General features: G+C 23.4%; 2 protein-coding genes across 4 annotated transcripts in view; one reads left to right on the top strand and one right to left on the bottom strand.

The window, feature by feature from the left end:
- Window positions 1-24480, bottom strand: part of LOC117170708 (protein HGV2) — a 53035-nt gene that overhangs the window by 18371 nt on the left and 10184 nt on the right. The gene's annotated exons all lie outside the window — the stretch shown is intronic.
- LOC117170709 overlaps window positions 392-24480 on the top strand; it is a 24711-nt gene continuing 622 nt past the window's right edge. Inside the window, exons 1-4 of one of the 2 annotated variants that reach the window (XM_033357711.1) lie at window positions 392-520; window positions 3466-3696; window positions 15360-15467; window positions 20903-21040. In XM_033357711.1, the coding sequence (XP_033213602.1) occupies window positions 442-520; window positions 3466-3696; window positions 15360-15467; window positions 20903-21040 (556 nt within the window). In that variant the 5' untranslated portion in view covers window positions 392-441. The remainder of the gene's footprint in view (window positions 521-3465; window positions 3697-15359; window positions 15468-20902; window positions 21041-24480) is intronic. The other variant, XM_033357712.1, reaches the window with a different exon arrangement.

The following is a 24480-nucleotide window of genomic DNA, read 5'->3' as shown; positions in this document are numbered from 1 at the left end:
TTCTAATTTTTTTTTGTTTAATTTCCGGTAAAAAAATAAATTCACTGTCATTTCTCGGTCTAGCAATCCCCGATTCCACTGATCTCTTTTGCTGCCAAAAAGAAACCGATTGAAAAGAGAAAAAAAAAACTTAGATCCTCGGGAGTAATAAATTTAAAAAGGAGACAAAAATTGAAAATTGGATTCCAGGAGGAAAATGGGGACACTCCTAGACAAAAAGCGTACATCCTTTTCCCTCCTGATATTCCCAGCATCCAAGGGGTGGTTCTAGACTGTAGTGGGGATATTTCCATCGATTCTAAAATATCGCGCCGCAGAGGGCGTCCTGGTACCAATAAGGGGCGGCGATCTTTGTCGAGGAGTTAGTACAGATTTGAAACTCGCCCTGAGAAGTAAATTCAAATAGGTCAACTTTTTTTGGGCACCTGGGCACGACCAGGTATGGAACCTTCTCGTGTACCCAGGGGTCCTGCCCCACGTCTCATTTTTCTCTTCTGCACTCTCACCCTTACGCTCGCAGGTAAACAAATTAAATGAACAATCTTAAATAAACTAAATAAAAAAACTTTATTCTAGAATAAATTAAATTAACAACTTTAAATGAGTGAAGTCCTTTTTTCTTAAACAGCTGCAGTCTCGAGATCTCGCAAACATTGTTGTCGAAATCCTGATTGGTTGCGAGACTGCGCGAATATAACTTTTAGTGACCATTTTCAGTTTGTTCATTGCTATAAACTTTTTCAAAAAATAATAGATTCTGCTCATATTCTTTTGACCATATTACAATAATTTCTGGATCACTCTAAATCACAATTTCCCAAACAGAAAATTCAATTCTGGAAATTTATTTTTAAAAAAAGTTAAATTTTAATGATTCTTCAATAATAAAGACAATAATTCTGGGATATTACTGTTGTGAAATTATGGACCGAAACTCAGAGTTTTTAATGATTTAGGATCTTATATATGTCAAAATACCTATAAAAAAAATCCGGAAGATTTAATGACAATTTTTTTTAAGTTTGCAGGATTGTTTATTTTATTTTTTTCGAAAAATGTCACACAAACTGTAGATTTTTGAAGATTTCGAAAAAGATTGTAGACAATTTTAAAGCAAGTTTAAAAGATATTTAAAAGTCCAGAAAATGTTTAAAAATAAATTTAAACTTAATGTATTTCAAAAAATTTTAAACAAAAAGTAGATTTTTGAAGATTTCGAACAAAAAAATGTAGAAAATTTTCAATAATTTTGAAAGGTTTCAAGAAAATAAAAAAAATTATTAAAATTCGTGGGAAAATTTCAAAGAATTTTTTATGTAATAATCTCAATTTTTGAAGAAACTTTAAAAAGATTTAAAGATTTCGAAAAAAAATCTGAAATATATCAAGGCATTTTTTATTATTTTGAAAGATGTCAAAAATTTTAGAAAAAATTCGAAGAATATCGAAGATATTCACAAGCGTTGACAAAATTTCAAAACTAATTAAAAATTTTAAGCTTATCCGGAAAAATTTGAAACGATTTTAAAGAATTTGAAATTTTTTAAAGGAAATTTAGAAAAAAAAATTGGAAGGTATTACGGCAATTTCTTTAATTTTGAAATAATTCAAGAACTTTAGAAAATATTTAAAGATTTTAAAAGATATTTCAATGTCTAGAAAAAATTTCAAAAATAATTGAAAATTTGGAAATTTCAAAAAATTTAACACTTAGAACAGAAAATTCTTTTACGCTTAAATCCTTTTGCGTAAATTACATTATAATATAAAAATTATATTATATGATATTAAATATATACATATACATATATATCCATGGTTAAAAATGTCAATAATTGAATGCAAATTTAGTGATTTTTTTGAAAAGTTAACAATTTTATGGAAAAAAAAAATTAAGAAAGTATTAGATACTTTAAAATTTTGAAAAGATACAAAAATAACTTTAAACTTTAAAAGATTTAAACAAATTTAAAACAAAACAAATATTTCCGAGAAAATTGTTGATGGTTTTTTTTAGGAAAACCTTTGGGAAGATTTCAAAACAAACAAGAATTTGGGAGATTTTAAGTAATTTTTTTTTAATTCTGAAAGATCTTACAAAATTTTAGAAATAATTCCAATCACCCTTAGAGATATTTAGAAATTTTAGTAGTTTTGAAAAGATTAAAAATAATTTAAAAGTGAGAGATATGTTTTAAACAAAACTCGAATTTTTCCTCAAATGTGGTAAAATCCTGTAAAACTAGAAATCTTTCATAAAAATTTTCTAGATACTTTTTCGACTACCTACATTTTTTATTTTATATTAATAATTATTTTTTTCCTAAAATTATTAATTGGTAAAAATTTCCTTTCTTTCTTAAATAAAAAATCTGTTCTTTTTGAAATTTTGAATATTTTGTTGAAAATTTGTTTTTTTGGGTTGAAAATTAATTTTTTTGTATAGAAATTTAATGTTATTTGTATAAAAATGCAACTTTTTTATGGAAGGTCGTCTTCTTTGAACGAAATCAACTCTTTTAACCAAATATTTTTTAATCGCAATTTATCTCTGCTTGAAAATTTAATTATTTTGTTGAAAATTATTATTTTTTTTTGGAGGATTGAACTTTTTTTTATTTAAAATTAAAATCTACTTAGATTGAAATATCAACTGTTACATTTTTCGTTGAAAACTCATCTTTTTTGTTGAAAATGTATTATTTTAGTTGAAAGTTCGCCCTTTTCGGTTGAAAATTAACTAGGAAAATTACATTTATACAGCTTTAAAAAATTTGTTTAAAAATAATTATTCAAAATTCTATTTTGTTTCTTTCTGGACTGAACAATATTTTTTTGGGTTTAAATTCGTTTCTTTTTTAATTAGTTTCTTTTGATAGATATTTCATGTTGCATGGTTCAAAATGCGTTGAAAATTCGTTTTTTTTTGGTTGAATACAAATCTCTTTTAAACAAAATATTTGTTAGTTGAAATATTTACTATTACACTATTCTTTGAGATTTCTACTTTTGTGTTAAAGATTCATTATTTTAGTTCAAAATTCGTCTTTTTTATTGAAGATTAATTGTTTTATTGAAAATTCTTATTTTCTTGTTAAAAAATTAAGCTGTTTTCTAGAAAATGCATTTCTTTTGAAAAAATTTAATTCTTTTTGTTTAAAAGTGAAACTGGGTAAAAGTTAAAATTTTCTTGGTAGAGGATTCAACTATTTCGCTGAAAATTTGCTTTTGACTTTTTGGTTACAATTTTCTTAAGAATTTTCCGAAAATTATACTTATATAAATATAATCTTTTAGAAAGCAAAACAAAAAAATAAACTTAAAAAAAATAGTTATTCCAAATTGTTATTTTGTATTAAACTTTATTTCCCCCCTCAAACCGACAAAATACAAGCGCGCGATCGATGCTATTTGAATTTAAAACGTAAAGTCAAAGTGAAAAAATAAAGAAATTTAAATTAATAGCAAGTGCGATGCTGTGTGCTGCGATAATGTCTGATCATTGGGAAGAAGTTGGATGGAATAGGGAAGCATTATCTCAAACCAATATTAGTCCCACATGGTATTTGGATGGCAAAGTGGCCATGCTTGAATCAATTCCCGGTCACGGAAGTTTTTCTCACCACTTTAAAAAAAAACCGGCATTTTTAGTACCAATGCACGGAGGAATTTGGACTTTGTGTGTATCTCTTACTGGTAAGTTGATAGAAATAGTCTTATTTTAAAATTGATTAATTTACGGGGATTTATTTTTAATTGCAGAAAAGAAGAAACAATCTTTTTATAATAACTGTTATATTTTAAAATAAATTTAAATGATTTTTGCCATTGAAGAATTCTTTATTTTATTTATTTTATAATATTATAATTTTTAATAGAATAATTATATTTCAAATGAAAAACATAATTTTTATTGAAAAAAGTTTAAGACTTATAAAAAAAGTTTAAAACGTATAAAAAAAGATTTATTTTAACACTGCGCTTTGCATTTTTTTATTGGTAAATTGGTAAGAAGCGACAGTACGAAAAAATTAAATTACAAAAACTGTTGTTAAAATAATTATTTTTCGAAAGCTTTAAACATTTTTCATAAAACAAATATTTTTTCTTTCAAAAGAAATGACTGATATCATTTCCATTCCTAAAATTATAAAAAAACCTTTTTTCTCCTTCCATTGAAAAATGTTCACGTTGTACTTTAAAAAACTTGATTTTTATCTGGCATATTATTTTTGGACTGAAAATGTAATTACTTGCTTGAAAATTACCTTTTTTCTTGAAAATTTATATTTTAGGAATGAAAACTCAACTGCTTTGTTTTAAATTCTCCTTTTTTAGATGAATTAAACTAATTTTCTGTTTAAAATATAAATCTGTTTTTGATCGAAAATTAATGTTTCTTTTTTTACTAGAAAATATTTTTTCATTGAAAAATCGTCTTTTTGTCTAGAAAACTCGTTTTTTTGGATGAGTTGGCTTCAATTTGGATGAATTTTGGCTTGAAATTTCAAAAATTTGGTTGAACTTTTTTTTCTGCCTTAACTCAAAAATCTAATTTTTTTATTGAAAGTTTAATTATTTTGTTGAAATTCAACTATGTATTTTTTTTCTTTCTTGACTGGAAAAATCCGTATTCGATAAAAAATCAACTATATTGTGGACAAATTATTTTTTTTTTAGACGAAGATTCGTCATTTTAGTTGAAAATTTATCTTTACAGTTGAAAATCTAACTATTTAATTAAAATTGCCTTTTTTGTGTTAAAAATTCCACAATTTAGTTGAAAATTCTTTTTTTCTTGGCTGAAATCTTTTTTCGTTGAAAAATACTTATTTCGTGGAGAATTCGTCTTTTTTTATGGATTCAAATATTTTTTAATTAAAATTAAAGTATTTTCTTTGTTGAAATATAAATAATACATTTATCGTTGAGACTTTATCTTCCATGGTCAAAAATGTTAAGAATTGAATGCAAATTAAATTATTTTGTTGAAAAATTAACAATTTTATCTCAAAAAAATGAAGAAAGTATTAGAGATATTTTAAAATTTTGGAAAGATTTAAAAATAACTTTAAAAGATTTAAACAACTTAAAAATAAAATAAAGGATTTTGAAGACTTCATATCAAAAATTTCGAAATTTTTAAAGAATTTTAAAAGGTTTCAATAGAATAGACAATTTTTCTCAATTTCTGGGAAAATTGTTGATGGTTTTTTTAATTTTCAAAAATTAATTACAAAAAAATATATTTTAAAATACTTTACAACATCCCAAAGATTTCCAAAAATGTCAAAAAATAATCTGGAAGATTTTAAAGAAACTTTGTAACATTCAAGAATTTGTTTAAATCTCTGGAAAAGTTGTAATCATTTTAAAATATATTAAAAAATTTTTCAAAAATAATTAAAAAGAAATTGTAAAGATTTCAAAACTTACAAAATTTAGATTTTCGAAGATTTTTAAATAAAAATTTTGAATTTTTTTTGCAATTACTTACTTTTTTGTTAAAAACTTTTTCGTTGAAAATACATATTTTTGGCTAAAAAAGTAAACTATTTTTGAGAAAATTTGTATCTGTTGGGAAATATTGAATCTTTTTCCGTTACAAATACATCTGGTTAGAAATTAATCTTTTTAGGTTGATGATTAAACTATTATGTTGAAAATTTGCCCTTTCGGATCAATTCCACTGTTTTCGATTAAAAATAAAAATCGGCTTGAATTGAAATATATAAATTTCTACATTTTTCGCCCATCTACCTGTTTTGTTTAAAAATTAAACAGTTTGGTTAAAGATTATCTTTTTTTAGAAACTTGATTTGACATCTCAAATTTTCACAAATTTTTTTAAAATTTTCTCAAGAAAATTAGGTAAGTTATATTTATATATCCTTAAAAATAATTAGACAAATACAATTTTTTTTAAATATCTATATGAAATTTTTTGAACTGAAAATAGAACTTCCATTTTTTGTTAAAAAATAATCTTTTTTTAGTTCATAGTTTAACTATTTCGTTGAAAATTTGTCTCTTTTAGTTTAAAATTCAAATATTTTGTTAAAAATTCATGTTTTTTGTTGATAAATCGCCTTTATTCGTAAAAAAATTAATTTTCTTGATTGAACATTTTTTTTTTGGGTGAAAATTCCATCATTTGAGTTGAAAATTAAATTTTGGAATTAAAAATGTAACTATTCCACTGTTGTCTGAAACATCATCTTTTTTGTTTGAAAATTAATCTTGTAGGTAGAGAATTAAGGTTGAATCGCTTAAAATTAAATTTAATATATTATTAACATTCATTTTCGTTAAAAGAATTTATTCCTATTTCGTGAAAAATCTTCTAAAGCTAAAAAAACTTCCACTTGAGGTAATAAAAACTGAGCTGCAAATGAAAGCACTGTGGAACTGTTGAATTCTGAATTTTTAAATTTGAAATTTAAAAGTTTTTAAGTAAAAAAATTTGTATTCAAATGCTCAATAATTTACGCGTATCAAATTGAAGGTACTAACATTTTTCAATATAAACAAATATAAATTCACGTTATCATTTCGAATGCTCTAAATTAATTATACAATTTTAAGGAATTTTAAGCTAGAAACATGAAATATTGAAAAATTGAAAAAATTTTAATCGAACCCTTCTTAAATTAAAAATTCAATTATTTTCTTTTTAAATAGTTTAAACGTAATTGGAATGCTTCAAAATTGTATTTCAAAATTTTGAGAAATCTAGAAGTTGTTTAAAATTGGCTTTAAATTTTAAATTATTTTCGAAATTTTTTCATAATTTCTAAATATTTGTCAAAATGAATTGAATCTCTTCAACAATTTTTCAGAAAATCCTGCAAATTTCAGAAAATTTCTTTACAATTTGGATGTGTAGGAAATAAAAATTGAAAATTTATTATTTGTAGGCCAAATTTAAGTAATTTTAAGAGATATTTAGAAATTTTGAAAAGATTCAAACTTAATGTAAAACTTGAAATGATAGCCTAATATAAACAAAATGTAGATTTTCGCAGATTTGAATAAAAAAAAATTAGATTCTTTTCAAAAATTGTGAAAGGCTTCAAAAGAATAAAAACATTTTCTTAAGATTCCTAGGAAACTTAAAAATAACTTTTCATTTTGAACATTTATTTTAAGAGAATATTTAAAAAGTTTTTCAAAGATTCAAACAAAATTTTCAAAAAATATTCTAGAAGATTTTAAGGAATCTTTCTAAAATTTGATTATTTTTTATCTTTTTTAAAACTCCTAAATATCTCTTAAGAATACTCAAATTTTTTCTGCAAATGGTAATTTGTAAATTATACATCAAAATTTAAAAATTTCACTTACAAATGAAGCATTTTTAAAATACAACAATTAAAATTTTAACGATTCCAGGTTTTCTATGTCAAAGAATTCAGTTAAAGATTCTTTACTTTTAAATATTTGATTTCAATTTACTGATCTTAAATAAAAATTCAAATATTGCTAGATATTCAATAATTAATCTTTTTTTTATTAAAAATTGAATATTGCAGACTAAAACAATATTTTAAATATAATAAAATCCTTTAATTAAGAATATATTATTATGAAGTTATTTTTAAGTTGAAAATAGTTTATAAACTTTCAGTCACACGTTCACATTTGTTTAATGAGTAAGACTCTCAAATTGAAACCGTTTAATTTTTAACGTTAAAATCTGAAAATTCTTAAATTTTAAACTGGATTAAAATCGTTTTCTCAAATCGTTTTTCTTCACTTTTTATTACTCAAAGTACAGATAAATTAAAAGAAATTATTTATTTGATAAATAAAAATGTTTTTTATCCAAAATTTTCAATACTAAAGGCTTTTATTTTTTAATTGTTCAAGTCTTTAAGAAAGCATTTAAAATTTCTTTAAATTAAAAATGTAAGCGTAGAGATAAAAATTTTAAAAGGAACATTTTAAAAGTATTACACATTGTAAGCTAAATAATGGCACAATTGAAAACCATAACTTCACTAATTATTTAAAAACTGTTGAAATCGAACGTGGGCAGATTTTTCTGCTACAAATTTGTATAATTCTTGGCCTACAAAATTAGTAATTAAATTGTTTAGGAAATGTTTCTGATTCTTAAAAAAATCAATTACACAAAAAAAGGGAACAAACTGTGATCTTTAAATTATGAATTTGTTTTTAATAATGTAATTTAGAAGAGCCAAATTTGAAATATTGCCGGCGGTTCTAAAATTCAGTTAAATAATTCCAAAAGTCTGAAACTTTCAGCGATGACTTAATGAAGGTTTTCACGTCAGGCTTGGGAAGGTTGAAGGGAGGATTCCAGGACGGATTTTCCGCCCACCTTGACTCTGTAATATCGATCCGATGATTAGGATCTTAACTGAGAAGAGAGCACATATTTTAAGTCGCGTGCTTTATTTGTTCTTGAGGAATCGTCCTCTCATCAAAAAAATACTAATGACTTTCTTTTTCTTTCTATTTTTTTCTTAATTCGATCAAAAGACTTTCTCCCAGACCTCACGGTCAGAGTAGTCGCAAAACTTTTTTTTTTTCAAAATTCCCTGACTTTCCTTAATTGTAACATTTTTAAGCTTCAATTTGTTAATTTTTTATTTATTATTCTCAGGAAAGTCACAGGCAAATTTACTTGGAAAAAAGTGAATCTGTTCGGGTACGAGTTCTGCGAAAATTCAAATTTAACATTTAAAAAATAAGAGTTTATTTATTTTTCTAACATAATTGCAATCTTGTTATTCATAAAAATTTGAAAAATGTTGGAAAACTGATTTTATATTATATTTTAATGAATGTGCTAAGCTTAGTACTAACACCACAAAAATATTAAATAACTGATTATTTTGAAAATATCTGAAAATGCCCAAATATTTCAGATTTCACTGAAATTTCAAAAGATTTCAGTTATTTAAACCATTTCTGGTTTTATAAAAAAAAAAACTTAAAATTCCTAAAATTATGATTTGCTTTCTAAGAAAATGTAGTTTAAAAAAAATTATAATGTTGGTATTTTTGTTGTGTTTTGCAGTTTCAATTTATAAGAAATTAGTCGCTAATCCACTGGAAATTTTTAAAAATTTGATTCATAATTTAATAAATAAAAGGAAATGATTTCCTCAAATTATGACAAAGAAGGCACAAATTTTGAAAGCACATTTTTTGATTTTGCCAGATTGCAAAATTTTACAATAAAAAAAACAACAAAAACAACAAAACCTTTCAACAAATTTAAAATAATGAGTTATGCGAAAATTCAAATTTAAAAAATAAAAAATAGCTTTTTTTATACAAATTATTAACAAAAGTTTATAGTTCACTCGTAGAATAGAATTAAAGTGTCATTGATTTAGTATAAAAAGAAAAAATTTAATATTTTTGAATTTAAGAAATACAACATTATTGTTTACTGTAAGAAACTTTCAAAGTAGATGTTACAAAACCTTCCTATTTTTTATAATAAAAACCAAAACAACAAAATATTTTCAAATTAAAAAATCAACTATTTCGGAGAAAAATCGTCTTTTTTTCTTGAATTCAACTGCTTTTGATTAAAATTTTATGAGCTGAAGTTTCTTCACTTTAGTTGAAAATTGGTCTTTTCTTGTTTTTGTTTTATTTTTGGCTAGAAACTGATATTTTTTATTTGAAAAATTACATGATTTGTTGAAAATTCGACCTTTTTGGTTGGATTCAACGGCTTTTAATTAAAAATATTTTTTGGATAAAATATCAACTATTACATTTTACTTTGATTTTTGCTACTTTTCGTTAACAATTTATTAACTGAAAACTTGAATAAAAATAAATTCATTTATTTGATTGGAAATTTGTCAATGTGGCTGAAAAACTGTTTTTCAGTGAAAAATTTGACTCGTTTATAAAAATCCGTTTTTTTTTTAGAATTGATCGTTTTATTTCAAAATTTAACTACGTGTCTGAAAATGGACTTTCTTCAGAAAATCATTTGTAAATTTACTTTTTTTGGTTTAAAATTAATTTCTTTTGTTGAAAATTTAACTAGCTCCTTAAAAAAATTCGGTTGTTTAAAAATAATTTTTTTAGTGGAAAATTCGACTTTTTTATTAGAAATTAATCTTCTTGTTAAAAAATTCAGCTTTTTGGTTAAAAATGCATTATTTTTTGTTGAAAATTGAAATATTTTGTTCAAAATTATTTTTTAAATGAAAATTGAACTATTTCATGTTTGGTTACCATTTTTTTTAGTTTCAAATTAATTTCTTTCGATGAAAATTTAACTCTTCAAGTTAAAATATAAATATTTTGTTGGTTAAAAATTAATTTATGAACTGAAAAATTAGTGTTGCACTTCATGTTCGTATTTTTTGTTCAAATTTAACTATTTTTTTATTTAATATTAAAATATTTTAAATCATTTCCGGTTGGAATATCAACTATTAAATTTTGTTGTTGAAAATTCATGTTTTTTGGTCGAAAGTTATACTATTTTCTTCCAAATTACTTTTTTGAACGAAATTTCGTTTTTTTTACTTAACTTTGATTGAGAATTCATGCCTATGACTAAAAATTCAACTATTCTATTGAAAATTTCTCTTCTTTTTGTTGGAAATCAATTTCGGGTGACAATGTTTTCTGTTTTAGTTGAAAATAATTTTTTTAATTACAACTTCAAATATTTGGTTGGAAGTTTATGTATTTTGTTGAAAATTTGCAGTGGAAAATTAATCTTTTTGGTAGAAAATTGAATTACTATTTCATTTTTCTTTTACTATTTTACTATTTGTTTAAAAAATAGAGAACGTAATCAAAACACGTGCATTGAATTTTTTTCAGCAGCCAATAATGTTATGTTTGTTCATTAGAATTTTTTAAAGTACACAAAAATATTTCAAATTTTTTGAAATCTTTTAAAACTTTTTGAAATTCTTAAAAATACCATGAAATTCTATAAATGCGATAGAATTTACAAAATATGCTCGAGAAAATCCTTTGTAATATTCCTTAAAATATTTGAAATCCTAGGCAATCCTTTCCAAATATACTAATTTATCAACAGTTCCTTGGAATCTTTTTATATACTAAAATATTTCAAATCCGTTGGCATTGCTTAAAATTGAAAAAATCAAGGAATCTTTTGCCATTTCTTAAAATTATTAAAATTCTATTAAATACTTTGCAAATGTTTTAATTTATTAAAAATTCCTGGGAATATATTAAAATAACCTAAAATATTTCAAATTCTTTGAAATCTCTTAAAATTCCTCAAAACTGTTGAAGATACTTGAAAATTCCTGGAAAGTTTTAAAAATACCCTGAAATATTAAAAAATCCTTTGACATTCCTTAAAATAATTAAAATCGAGAAAATTATTTAAAATCTTTTAAAGTAGAATAAAATCTTTTAATATTCCTTGAAACTTTTCAAACTTCTTGCAAATTATTAAAATTGTGATTTGTTTAAAAAAATATTTAGTTTGGTTATTATAATGATGGTATTTTACAGTTTTAATTTATTTTAAAAAATTCAAAAATCCACTGGACATAATTTGTATTTACATGATTCATAATTTTGTAAATCCAGGAATAAATCGTCATTACTTTTCAATACAATAAATTATGATAAAAACTATAAAAAATACGCTTTTTAATAGAAACTTTAAATGTTACGGTTTGTGGACTTGACTTTAGGTTTGAAAATGATTAAATTCCATTAGTTATTATTTGAACCAAACGTTTCAGCACGCAATGTGGTGGCCCTCGTCAATGGATTTATTGATTCTGCACAAAATTACATCATTTCTTTTCAGGAACGTAGTTTATAAATTGTATTTTTTTTTGCGCGCGATTGGAAAATATTTTTATCTTTGGTTAATATTGCAGTTGTAAATTATTATAATTTATCCTTGGGTAATATCTAGAGTCGAAAATTATTTTCTTTTAATGCAGTTTAAAAAAATTTTATAACGTTGCTATTTTTGTTGTATTTTGCAGTTTAAATTTATAAAAAAATAAGTCGCTAATCCACTGTAAATTTTTTTTATTTGATTCATAATTTAATAAACAAAAGAAAATGATTTCCTACAGTTATGACAAAGAATGCACAAATTTTGAAAGCATTTTTTTTTATTTTGCAAGATTACATAATTTTACACACAAAAAAAAACAACAAAACCTTTCAACAAATTTAAAATAAAATGAAGCTTTTTGAGGATTACGAACAAAACATTTAGAAGCTTTTTCAATTTTGAAATTTTTACACAAAACAAAAAAATTTCTTAATATAAAAGATATTAAAAAAAAATTAAATAATTTCAAATTAGCTTTTATTCGTCCACCTTAAATAAAACTGTAATTTTCATTATTTCTCTTACAATCGAGTTACAAGAATTCGAACGCTATTTTATAATTAAAAGTAAGATTTAAAACTGGAGTTCGAATTGCATTCTGGGATTTGATTAAATACGAAGTTGTAAAGAGTCGAAAAACAAACACTGTGAGTTTAATTTATCCTATTTCTGGAAAACAGCAGCTCGTACTTTATATTTGATGAGCACTCCAAAAAGCGAAGAAAAATTTCAATAATTATTAATTAGTTTCCCTTAGCCCGTTTTTTGCGTTAATTAAAGATATTAGATAAAAGGCGAGATATACTTGATAAAATATCAATCAAATCATTAATAAAAAATTGAATTTTTATCCAAACAAGATTAATTTTCTACAAAAAAAAAAAAAAAAAGATTTCCCAACAAAATACATAAATTCTCAATCAAACAGTTCAATCTCCGACTAAAAAAAAAATTAATTTTCAACTTAATATATGAACTTTGAACTAAAACAAAAATTATTTTACAACATAAAATGAAATGTTTAAATTTTCAGTTTAAAAAATCTTCCATGAAAAAACAAACAAATTTTTAATTAGAATGATGAATTTTCAACTGGAATAGACGAATTTCAAAGCAAAACGATCAATTTTTAACAAAAAAGAAAAAGATTAACTTTCAACCAAGTACATAGTTTTCTTTTCAACCAAAAATAATGTTTTTTCAACTAAAATTATAAATATTAAAAATTTTCAACCTAAAATATGAATTTCGAAAGATTAATTTTCCACCCAAAAAGGCTATTTTTCAACAAAATACTTCAATTTTCAACGAAATAGTTTAATTTTTAACTAAGAAAGAAGACAAGTTCTCAAACAAATAGTTTTCAGTTAAAAAAAATTAATTTTGACCCAGACTAATAAATTTTTATCCAATAATTAAATAGTTAAATTTTTCAGTTAAAAAATTAAATTAATGACGAATCTTCAACTTAAACAGTACAATTTTCAATTAAAAAAAAATAATTAAAATAAAAACGAATTTTCAACAAATTAGATAAATTTTAAACTACAAGTAAAAAACTTCAACAACAATAAAAAGTAATTTTTAATAAAAGATGAATTTTTCAACATATTAAAAAACATTATAAAAACTAAACGGTTTTATTTTTAACCAAAAAGATGAAATTTTTACAAAAAAAAAAGATTAATTTTCAAATAAAAAAAACGAATTTTCTACAGTAGTTGAATTTTCGACAAAAAAAAATTTTATTCAAGAGAGAAAAAGAATTTCAACCAAAGTGTTGGGTTTTCAATCAGAAAATATAAATGCTCGACAAAAAGTTTATTAATAGTTTAAAAAATTGATTTTCAGCAACAAAAAAAGCGAATTTTCAACTAAAATGATAAATCTGCAACTGGAATAGTTAAATTTTAAACTAAAAAAATTAATTTTCAACAATAAAAAAACAACATTCTTAACAAAGCAGTTGAATCATCAAGCAAAACAGATTAAATTTCAACCATTTTTACAAAAGTGGTTCAAATTTTAAACAAGCAACAAATATTTTAATATATGAATCAAAAACAGTTGCATTCATAAAAAAGATCAATTTTCAACAAAATAATTGAATCGTCAACTAAGCAGATGAATTTTCAACAAAACAAAAATATAATTTTTATCAAAATGGTTTTAATTTCAACAAAGAATTTTAGAATATATCATTTTCAGCCAAGAAAAATTAACTTTCTACAAAAAGATGAATTTTAAAGAAATAAAAAAAATTACTTTTAAACAAATTGTTTGAATCTACAACAAAATTTAATTTTAACAAAATAGTTGAATTCTTAACCAAATTGTTCAATTTTCAATCAAGAAAGATATATTTTCTACCAAAAAATATGAGTTTTAATCCAAAAGGGAAAATATTGCACAAAACAGTTCAATTTTCGAGTAAAAAATTTACTTTCGAACAAATTGGTTGAGTTTATAACAAAAAAGATTTATTTTAAACAAAATAGTTTAATTTTCAATTAAATAGTTGAATTTTCGACCTAAAAAAATGAATTTCCACTCAGAAATGTGCCGTACCTACCAAAAAAGATGAATTTTCTATCCAAAACAACGATTGTTTAACTAATGAAGTGAATTTTTAACCAAAAAAGATATATTTTTTAAAAAATTTGTTCAATTTTCAACCCGAAATTATGAATTTTGCAACAAAAATATAAATTTTCAACCAAAAAGGATAACTTTTTAATCAAATACTTGAATTTTTAACAATTCGGTAAAGTTTTAAATTTATAAAATTTAACTTTAAACCAAAGATAGTTGGATAATCCAATTGGGTTCTATTAACCCTCAAACGGTACACTGGTGCGAATTCGCACCCGAAGTTTGTTCATTTTGTTGGCATTTACGCAAACACAGCTGCAGCGGATTATCCCCACATATATTAAATATATATGTTAAATATGTGTGATATATGCTAGTTGTTAATATGTTCAATATATTAAATATTTAATATTAACATTGCAAAATGAACTAATTCGCACCAGTGTACCGTTTACGTATGCTGGGTTGGAGTGTACCATTTGAGGGTTAATTCAGTTCTTTTTTAAATGAAAAAAAAAGAAAAAGGGGAATTTTCTTGAAAACAGCAGAAAAAAGAGTAATTCTTTTTTTTTTTAAAAAAGGCGAAAATAATAAGCTGTATATCAAATAAATCCGAAACTACATAAAATTTCGGTTATTTTTTTTATCAAAAGGGCAAAAGTAAATATAGTAAAATAAAGTGTACATTTGAAATGAAAATACAAAGGTTGAAATGCGTGAGAGTTCGCAGAACGTCTTCACTTTAGCCTAGACCCAGTAAACTCTATCAGATCGATTTCTCCCAAGGGATATTTATTATTATACGATTTTCGAGTTTATTTCTGGAACTGATCGCTCATGACCTAATATCTCACATACTCGTCATAAATAGGGAACCGTAATATTTATTTATTTATTTAACTATTATGTACGATTTTTATTCCAGAGGATGAAATTCGTCTTTTGGAAAGAGTGGGATTTCCCCAAGAAAAGTGCATCAATTACTTAAATCCTGACGAGGCTCATGAAGAAATGCGAGCTGCTTGGCAAAATCGTGAGTTAATTTTTTTTTTAATTTCCACGAAATCCCTAGAAGTCTCTAAAAAAATGGCCCTCAAGTTCCATACACAAAAACTTTAAAACTCTCTAAAATCGGTTAAAAACCTTTGATAGCCTTTGGATATCATTTAGTAGCCTTTTAAAATCCTTAGATAGCCTTTTGAAATCCCTTGAAATCCACTGAAATTTATTGAAACCCCTTGAATTTAGATAAAATTCTATGAAATAACTAGAAAACTCTTCATTTTTTTAAATTCCTTGAATTCTATATAAATTCTATACGAATTCCTCAAATCTTGTGGAATCCCTAGAAATCTTTTGAAATCTTTAATACCTTTAAAAAATTCATTTTATAATGTTTAAATACTTGAAATCCCCATAAAACACGTAAATCCCTGAAAGTCTCTAAAAAATGTCCCTGAAGGTCTATATAGATAATCTTTACAATTCCGTAAAATCTCTTGATATCTTTGAAATCCTTTGATAGCCTTTAGAAATCTCTTAACTTTCTTGAGATTTTCTAAAATCCCTTAAAGTTTGTTGAAATCCTTCGATAGCATTTTTAAATAATTTGATAGCCTTTTGAAATCTCTTGACAATTCTATACATTCCCTAAAACGCCTTTAATTTTTTTTTAAATCCTTTAGTAGCCTTTAGAAATCCCTTTAAAACTCTTGAAAATTCTTGTGATTTTCTAAAATCCCTTGAAATTTGTTTGAAATTCTTTGATAGCATTTTTAAATAATTTGATAGCATTTTTAAATAATTTGATAGCCTTTTGAAATCCTTTAATAGCTTTTTGAAATCTCTTGAAAATATCCCTAAGATCCTTTGAAATCTCTAAATAATTCTAAAAATTACCTAAAATCCCTAAAATTTTTTTGTGAAATCCTTTGGTAGCCTTTAGAAATCTCTTGAAAATTCTTGAAATTTTTTAAAATCCTTTGAAATTTGTTTTAAATCCTTGATAGCATTTTAAAATAATTTGATAGCCCTTTGAAATCCCTTTGGTAGCCCTTTGAAATCCCTTTGGTAGCCTTTTGAAATCTCTTGAAAATTCCCTAAAATTCCATGAAATCATTTGATAGGCTTTTGAAATTTTTTGACAATTCTATACATTCCCTAAAACGCCTTTAATTTTTTTTAATCCTTTAATAGCCTTTAGAAATCCCTTTAAAACTCTTGAAAATTCTTGAGATTTCCTAAAATCCCTTGAAATTTGTTTGAAATTCTTTGATAGCATTTTTAAATAATTTGATAGCCTTTTGAAATCCCTTGGTAGCCTTTTGAAATCCTTTGATAGCTTTTTGAAATCTCTTGAAAATATCCCTAAGTACCTTTGAAATCTCTTGAAAATTCTTGCGATTTTTTAAAATCCTTTGAAATTTGTTTTAAATCCTTGATAGCATTTTAAAATAATTCGATAGCCTTTGAAATCCCTTTGGCAGCTTTTTGAAATCTTTTGAAAATTTCCCTAAAATTCCATGGAATTATTTGATAAGCTTTTGAAATCACTTAAAAATTCTGAAAATTTCCTAAGATCCCTTAATTTTTTTTTGAAATCCTTTCATACCCTTTTGAAATACTTTAAAACCCTTTGAAATGTCTTGAAAATTTCAAAAATTCCCTAAAATCAGTTAAATTTTATTTTTGAAATCCTTTGGTAGCCTTTAGAAATCTCTTGAAAATTTTTGAGATTTCCTAAAATCCCTTGAAATTTGTTTGAAATCCTTTCATACCATTTTTAAATAATTTGATAGCATTTTGAAATCCCTTGGTAGCCTTTTGTAATCCTTCGATAGCCTTTTGAAATCTCTTGAAAATTCCTTAAGATCCCTTAAAATAATTTAATAGCATTTTGAAATATATTGAAAATTCTAAAAATTCCCTAAAATCCCTTAATTTTTTTTTTGAAATCCTTTAGTAGCCTTTAGAAATCTCTTGAAAATTCTTGAGATTTCCTAAACTCCCTTAAAATCCTTTGATAGCATTTTTAAATAATATCATAGCCTTTTGAAATCCTTTGATAGCCTTGTGAAATCTCTTGAAAATTCCCTTGAAATCATTTAATAGCATTTTAAAATCTCTTGAAACTTATGAAAATTCCCTAAAATCCATTAAATTCTTTTTTTGAAATCCTTTGGTAGCCTTTAAAAATCTCTTGAAACTTCTATAAAATTCTTGAGATTTTCTAAAATCTCTTGACATTTGTTTGAAATCCTGTGATAGCATTTCTAAATAATTTGATATCCTTTTGAAATTCCTTGGTAGCCTTTTGAAATCCTTTGATAGCCTTTTGAAATCTCTTGAAAATTCCCTAAAATTCCTTAATTTTTTTTTTTAAATTCTTTGGTAGCCTTTAGAAATCTCTTGAAAATTCTTGAGATTTCCTCAAATCCCTTGAAATTTGTTTGAAATCCTTTGATAGTCTTTTGAAATCTCTTAAAAATTCTAAAAATTCCCTTAAATCCCTTAATTTTTTTTTTGAAATTCTTTGGTAGCCTTTAGAAATCCCTTGAAAATTTCCTTAGCCTTTCGAAATCTCTTGAAAATTCTAGAAATTACCTAAAATCCCTTAATTTTTAAAAAAAATCGTTTGGTAGCCGTTTGAAAATTTCCTAAATTCCCTTGAAATTAGTTGATAGCATTTTCAAATATCTTGGAAATTTGTGAAATTCCCAAAAATCCCTTGAGATTGTATTGAAATCCTTTGGTAGCCTTTAGAAATCCCTACGAAATTCTTTAGATTTCCTAAAACCTCGTGAGATTTTTTAAATCTCTTTGAACTTCTTAAAATCTCTTGAATTTTGTTAAAGCTCTCTGAAATCCCTGGAAAACTCTTTAATTTTTTTTAATACTTTGAAATCTATATGAATTCTTATGTTTATGAAATCTTTCAATTTCTTTTGAAATTCTGCAAACCCCTCAAATATTGCAAAAACCCTCAAAAATCTTCCGAATTTTAAAAAATACACTATATTCTTTAAAATCCTTCGAACTGTTTAAAATCTCTTAAATCTTGTAAAATCCCAGGAAATCTTTTGAAATCCGGTACAACATCTTGAAATCTTTAATATCTTTCAAAATTAATTTTAAACCTATTAAACCCTTAAATTCCCATAAAATCCGTAGAAATTCCTAGAAGTCTAAAAATGTCCCTGAAGTTTTATACAGAAAATCTTCAAAATACTCTAAAATCCTCTGTAATCTTTTAAATCCTTTGATAGCTTTTTGAACAAAATTCTAGTTCAATTTTTAACTTTTTCAATGATGAAATAATTTGGTTTACAATGCCTAGTTCTAAGATCTTTTACTTAAAAAATTTCCCATTTCAGGTCTTCATTTTTGGGACCACATTTTTGAATAAAAAAATTTTTAAATAAAATTTCGAAAATTTAAACAATTACAAGTTTAGTTTAAAACAAAAATTTCATCATTTCATAATTTTTTTAGGCTCAAAATTACTTAAACTGCTGCATAATTTATTACTGACTGTTTAATTGGTAAAAATTTAAAACAAACATTTTTTTATACGTTTGAATTCACATATTTTTAAGGTTCAATTTTCAAAGTTTAACATTCAAAAGACCACCTTAATCTTTTATAAGAGGAATAAAACAATTTCAAATTAAAAATTTTAATTTATTATTCTGAACAATTATTTGAAGTGCCTTTCGCAGAAATTCTTTGACCTTTGCAATTTTTTTCTCCAAATTTCTTCCTTTTCCCTGCCCAACAAAATTCGAAGAAAACAAAATTATAATCAATGTTACCAAAATTGCCCGGAAAAACAAGAAAAAAAACTGGTTTTTCTTGAGGTATTTCAACATTATAGGTTGCATTGAAAAAACTTTAAATAAAAGTTGTAAGCTCTATGAAATACGTTTTTAAAAAATATATATTTTCCAAAATCAGTGGGTATTCCTTTGTATTTTCATATAAAAATGGTGTTTGTATTTTGTATTTATTTGTATAAAAAAATTCTATCAGGGATTGAAAGAATTGATTTTTTTTTTAATTAACCTTTTTATTTTTACAACATTTTTACAAGCTTAAAATTCAACAAACTTGAACGCAATTTTTTTCTTGACTAACAAATTTGTATTCGATTAAAAATTCAGCTTTAAAAAAAATTCAAGTACTTGGCTAAAAATTTAACTGTTTTGTAGAAAATGCGTTTTTTTTATTGAAATCTTTTTATGATGAAATATCCATTACAAATTTTTGTTTGCAAATTCATCTCTTTATGTTAAAAATTCAATTCCTTGGTTGAAAGTTTCTTAAACTTAAAGTTTCTTAAAAATTCATTGTTTTTATTGAAGATACGTAATTTTCATTGGAAATTCTATTTTATTTTTGGTAAAAATTAATTTTTTTTTAAACTAAAAAAGTTCATATTCTCGGGTTCAAAATACAACAGTTTTATAGACATTTCGTTTTTTTTTTACTAGAAAATTTAATAATTTGGTATAAAATTCAACTCTTTTTGGAAGAAAATTTAATATTTTTCAAGAAAATACGTTTTCTTTATTAAACAATAATCCTTATTGTTAAGAATTCAGTTATTTTGTGAAAAAATAAACTTCCTGCTTGAGAATTTAACAATTTAGTTAAAAATTAATGTATTTTATTGGGGATTCATTTTTTGTGGGAAATTAATCCTCTGGATTAAAAAGTCGTATTTTCTATTTGGAAATTCATATCTTCTGGTAGAAATTTTTTTGTTTTGAAAATACAACTAGTTGAGATAGACTATTTTTTATTTAAAATTCAAAATTTTTTCTTGTTTGAAATATCAACTTATTTATATTTTCCGTTAAGAATTAATATTTTTTTATTAAAACCTAAACGACTTCCTTCTTAAAAATTCATTTTTTATTCTTTCTTGAAAATTCACTTTTTTATGATTTATATTTTCAGATGAAAATTCAACTATTAGGGTTAATAATTAATGTACTTTGTTGAAAATTCATCTTTTTTTTTGGTAGAAAATGAATCTACTTTTTTTTTTAGAAATTTGTATTTTTTAGTTCAATGCAAGTGTTTTTTATTTAAAAAGATGAGTTATGAACAAAATAGTTAATTCTTCAACCAGTAATTAAATTTTCATCTCAATAGTGGAAGTTTTAAACAAAACAAATTAACTTTTCAACAAAAATTATTTAATTTTCTTTGAGGATTCTATTAATTCAATCATTGAATTTGAAATTAATCGATTTGAAAAATTATCTACTTAAAAATGGTATAATTTTTTCTAGTTTTGAATTTCAATTTAAAAATATTCAATGAAATTAAAATTGAAACTAACAGTATATCGAACTATTGACAAAAACGGAAAAAATCGATTAGTCACATTTTTCTTCAAAAAGTCGGATTTAAAATTTTCTAAATTCGTACTATTGATGTACTTTTTTACGAATTTGATTTCAGGCATGCAAAATTTGAGCATCTCCTGTTCACTAGTGTGCATGATAATTTTGGGAACTGCTGTGATAGTTGGTTCTTTTGGATTGTGCCGACATCAAATTTCAGCTGTTCTTGTGACTGGAGTCATGTATCTTTTGGCTGGTATGTTTTTCTTTAAATATTTTTAATTAATTTTCTCCTCTGATGCAAAATTCATTATTTAAGAATTATCAATATTGTGGAAAAATCACACCTTCAGCAGAACATTTATTATACAAATATTGATTTATTTATCAAAATTTTCTTTTTTTAATAAATAGGAATTGAAAAATAGTTTTAAAAAATATTAATGATTTTTTTAAAAGTAGTGATAAGCAGTTTCTACGATTGGGAATTGAGTTCAAGTACAGAAGTACAAATGTAGGACAGATATAATACATCCAAGATGAAATCAATACTGGCTGCTAATTTGGCAAAATACGCTGACAATTCGCTAATGATGATAGTGGTTAAAAATTTTTTTTGTCTTAGAACATTTGATACATAAGTTTATCATCTAAATAAAAATCAGGGTTTCTACAGTATTTATTAATATCTAAATGTGTAAAAAATAGTACAGTTAATGTGAACAATTAAATATAAAAATGTTTTTCTTTTTTTTTAAATTGAGAAAGTAAATAATATGTTCAATTTCGAAAGATTTAAAATATATACTAAAAAATAGTTAAAACATTTCTTGAATTTCTTCCCTAAAGTCAATGAATTTAAATAATAATTAAAAACAAATTTTATTTCACCTTCTGTATTTCAAATTCAGTGAATATTTAAGTAAAATTAATGTAAGTACAATATTAAATTCAATTTAAAACGTGGATTTTTTAACAAAATAGTTGAATTTTCTACAATAATAATTTTTCAAGGTACAGCAATTTTCAATCCAATAGCTGAATTATCTCAGCTATTAAAAAAGATATATTAAATAAAAATGACACATTTTTAACCAAATAGATAAATTTGAACTGGAAAAATATCAATTTTTAATCAAAAATGGAATAGTAAAATTTGCAGTTAAAAAAATAATGTTCAAGGGAACTGATGAATTTTTAACTGAAGTTGTGAATATTTAATTTGAATAATTATCAGCCAAAAAAATTAATTTTTAACAAAGAATTTAACTTTTAAAACAATTGTTGTATTTTCAACCAAAAAGAGGAATTTTGAAATAAAATTATATGTATTAAGATACTTTAATTTTCAAACAAATAGATGAAGTTTTAACAAAAATGATTAATTTTTTACCAAAAAATACCATTTTTCAACAAAATACATGAATTATCAACCAAATAAATTGAATTTTCAAAAAAATTTGCGAACAATTATTTGAATTTCGAACTCACAAAAGATTAATATACGAATTTTAAACAAACAGATCAATTTTTAACAAAAGAATTTAACTTTCAACCAAGCACTTTTATTTGCAAGAAAAAAAAATTACTTTTTAACTAAAATTATGAAAATTGAACTTTCTATGGTAAACAATTACCGTTTTAAGTTAAAAATTCATTTTTTTTAACTTGAAAATGTAACTATTTGTTTCAAAATCTCCGTATTTTGTTGAAAATTTTTATTTGGTTGTAGAATATTAATCTTATTCGTGACTCGTTCACTTTTTTGGTCAAAAATTCAACTATTAAGTTAGAAATTCCTTTAAAAATTAAAATATTTTAATAAAAATTCATGTGCTCTGTTAAAAATTATTATTATTTAGTAGAAAATTAATTTTTGTAGTGGAAAATTCGTTTTTTTGTTGTTGAAAATGTATTTTTTTTCAAATGAAAATAAATTTGTTCTAATTAAAAATTCAATTAAATTCTGTCAAGTTTTTTTTGTATGTATTTAATCTTTTTGGTAGAAAATTCATTTAGTTGGTGGCAAATTCAAGTTTTTTCTTCAAATTTAATTTATTTGATTCAAAATTTATCCTTTCTAAATGAAAAATTATCCATTTTTTATATGTGTCTTTTTTGGGAAAGAATTAACCTTTTTGTTTGAAAATTAATTTATTTTGTAGAAATTATTTGGTAAAACATTAAGGTTTTTGGCTGAAATTTCATTTATTCTATTGAAAATGAGTTTTTCAGTAGAAAATTAATTTTTTTTAAAATAAAAATGTAACTCCCATTTTTAGGCGAAATTTTTATTATTTAGTTCAAAATTCATCTGCTTGGTTAAAAAATGAACTTTTTCGTTAAACATTTATTATATTTGGTTAGAAACATGCGTGGGAAATTTAAAAGTAGACTATTCTATTTTTGTTGAAAATTCATTTTTTTTAGTTAAAAATTTATTTATTTATTTGAAAATCTTTATTTTTTGGTAAAAAATACATCTACTGGGTTGAAAATTCAACTAATTGATTCAAAATTTAATTTTCTAACCGTAAATGCATCATTTTAGTTAAAATTTTATTTATTTGGTTAAAATTTAACAAATTTGATTATTATTTTGTTTTCCTAAAAATGTAGCTATTCCATTTTTGTTCTAAAATTGATCTTTTTTAGTTTAAAATTCACTTAGTTTGGTAGAAGATGCATCTTTTTGTGTTGTGAATTCAAATTTTTAATTCAAAAATCGTCTTTATGAATTGAAAAATCAACTCAATTTGTTGTATGAAACAATTAAATTTTCTCCAATTTTCGAAATTTGAAAATGCAACTTAATAATATCAGAAAATGGAAAATTCAACGGATGAGAATTTTATTTTCAATTTTACTTGTTCTTCATTTTTCAAAAGTGAAATTTTCATCTAGTGGAAATTCAAATCTTGAAAATTTAATTTTCAGTTGTCACTATTTCTAAAAAAAATTTCATCAATTTAAAGGGATACTGAGAATCCCAAAAATGTTAAAGAATTTAAAAATATTCGAAGGAATTACTGAAAATTCCGGTTGCATTTTTCCTAAATTTTGAACAGTTGAATTTTTAACTGTTGAAGATGCAATTGATAATGATTTTAAAATTCAACTACTAAAAATTCCACTGTTGAAAATTAAATGTTCCTTTTTTTTCAATTTTCAAGTACTTTTATTTTCCAACAGTTGACTTTTTAATTGTTAAAATTGGACCTATTACTAGTGGGAAAAAAATGAAAAATTCAACTGATGAGAATTGCTATTTTAATTTAATTTTCTTCATTTTTCAACAAAGAAATTTTCAACTACTAAAAATTCAGCTGCTAAAAATTTTAATTCCTTAACTTTACAACAGTTTCAACGATTATATAAAAGAACTCAAAAATTTTCAGTTCCATAAAAGAAAAAAATAATTGATGAAAATTCAAGAATGCGAATTTTCGCATTTACAAATTTAATAAATAAACATTTCAAAGAGTAAATAAAATTTTTTATTGAAAAAGACGATTTTTTCGAGAAAAAAAAATGAATTAAAAATTAAATATTATAGGAACAAAAGAATCTTAATATCTTTCGCAAAACTGCTGATTCAATTCTGTCAGATTGTTATGTTTCTATTTTTTTAAGCAAATTATGGACAATTATTTTTCTTTGTATTCAAATTTTTCTAAGTTTAAAAATATGATTTCA

This window comes from Belonocnema kinseyi, chromosome 4 (genome assembly GCF_010883055.1).
Source record: "Belonocnema kinseyi isolate 2016_QV_RU_SX_M_011 chromosome 4, B_treatae_v1, whole genome shotgun sequence".
Lineage (NCBI taxonomy): Eukaryota > Metazoa > Arthropoda > Insecta > Hymenoptera > Cynipidae > Belonocnema > Belonocnema kinseyi.
The sequence above is the reverse complement of the archived record's forward strand: the minus strand, read 5'-3'. Positions and strand labels throughout refer to the sequence as shown.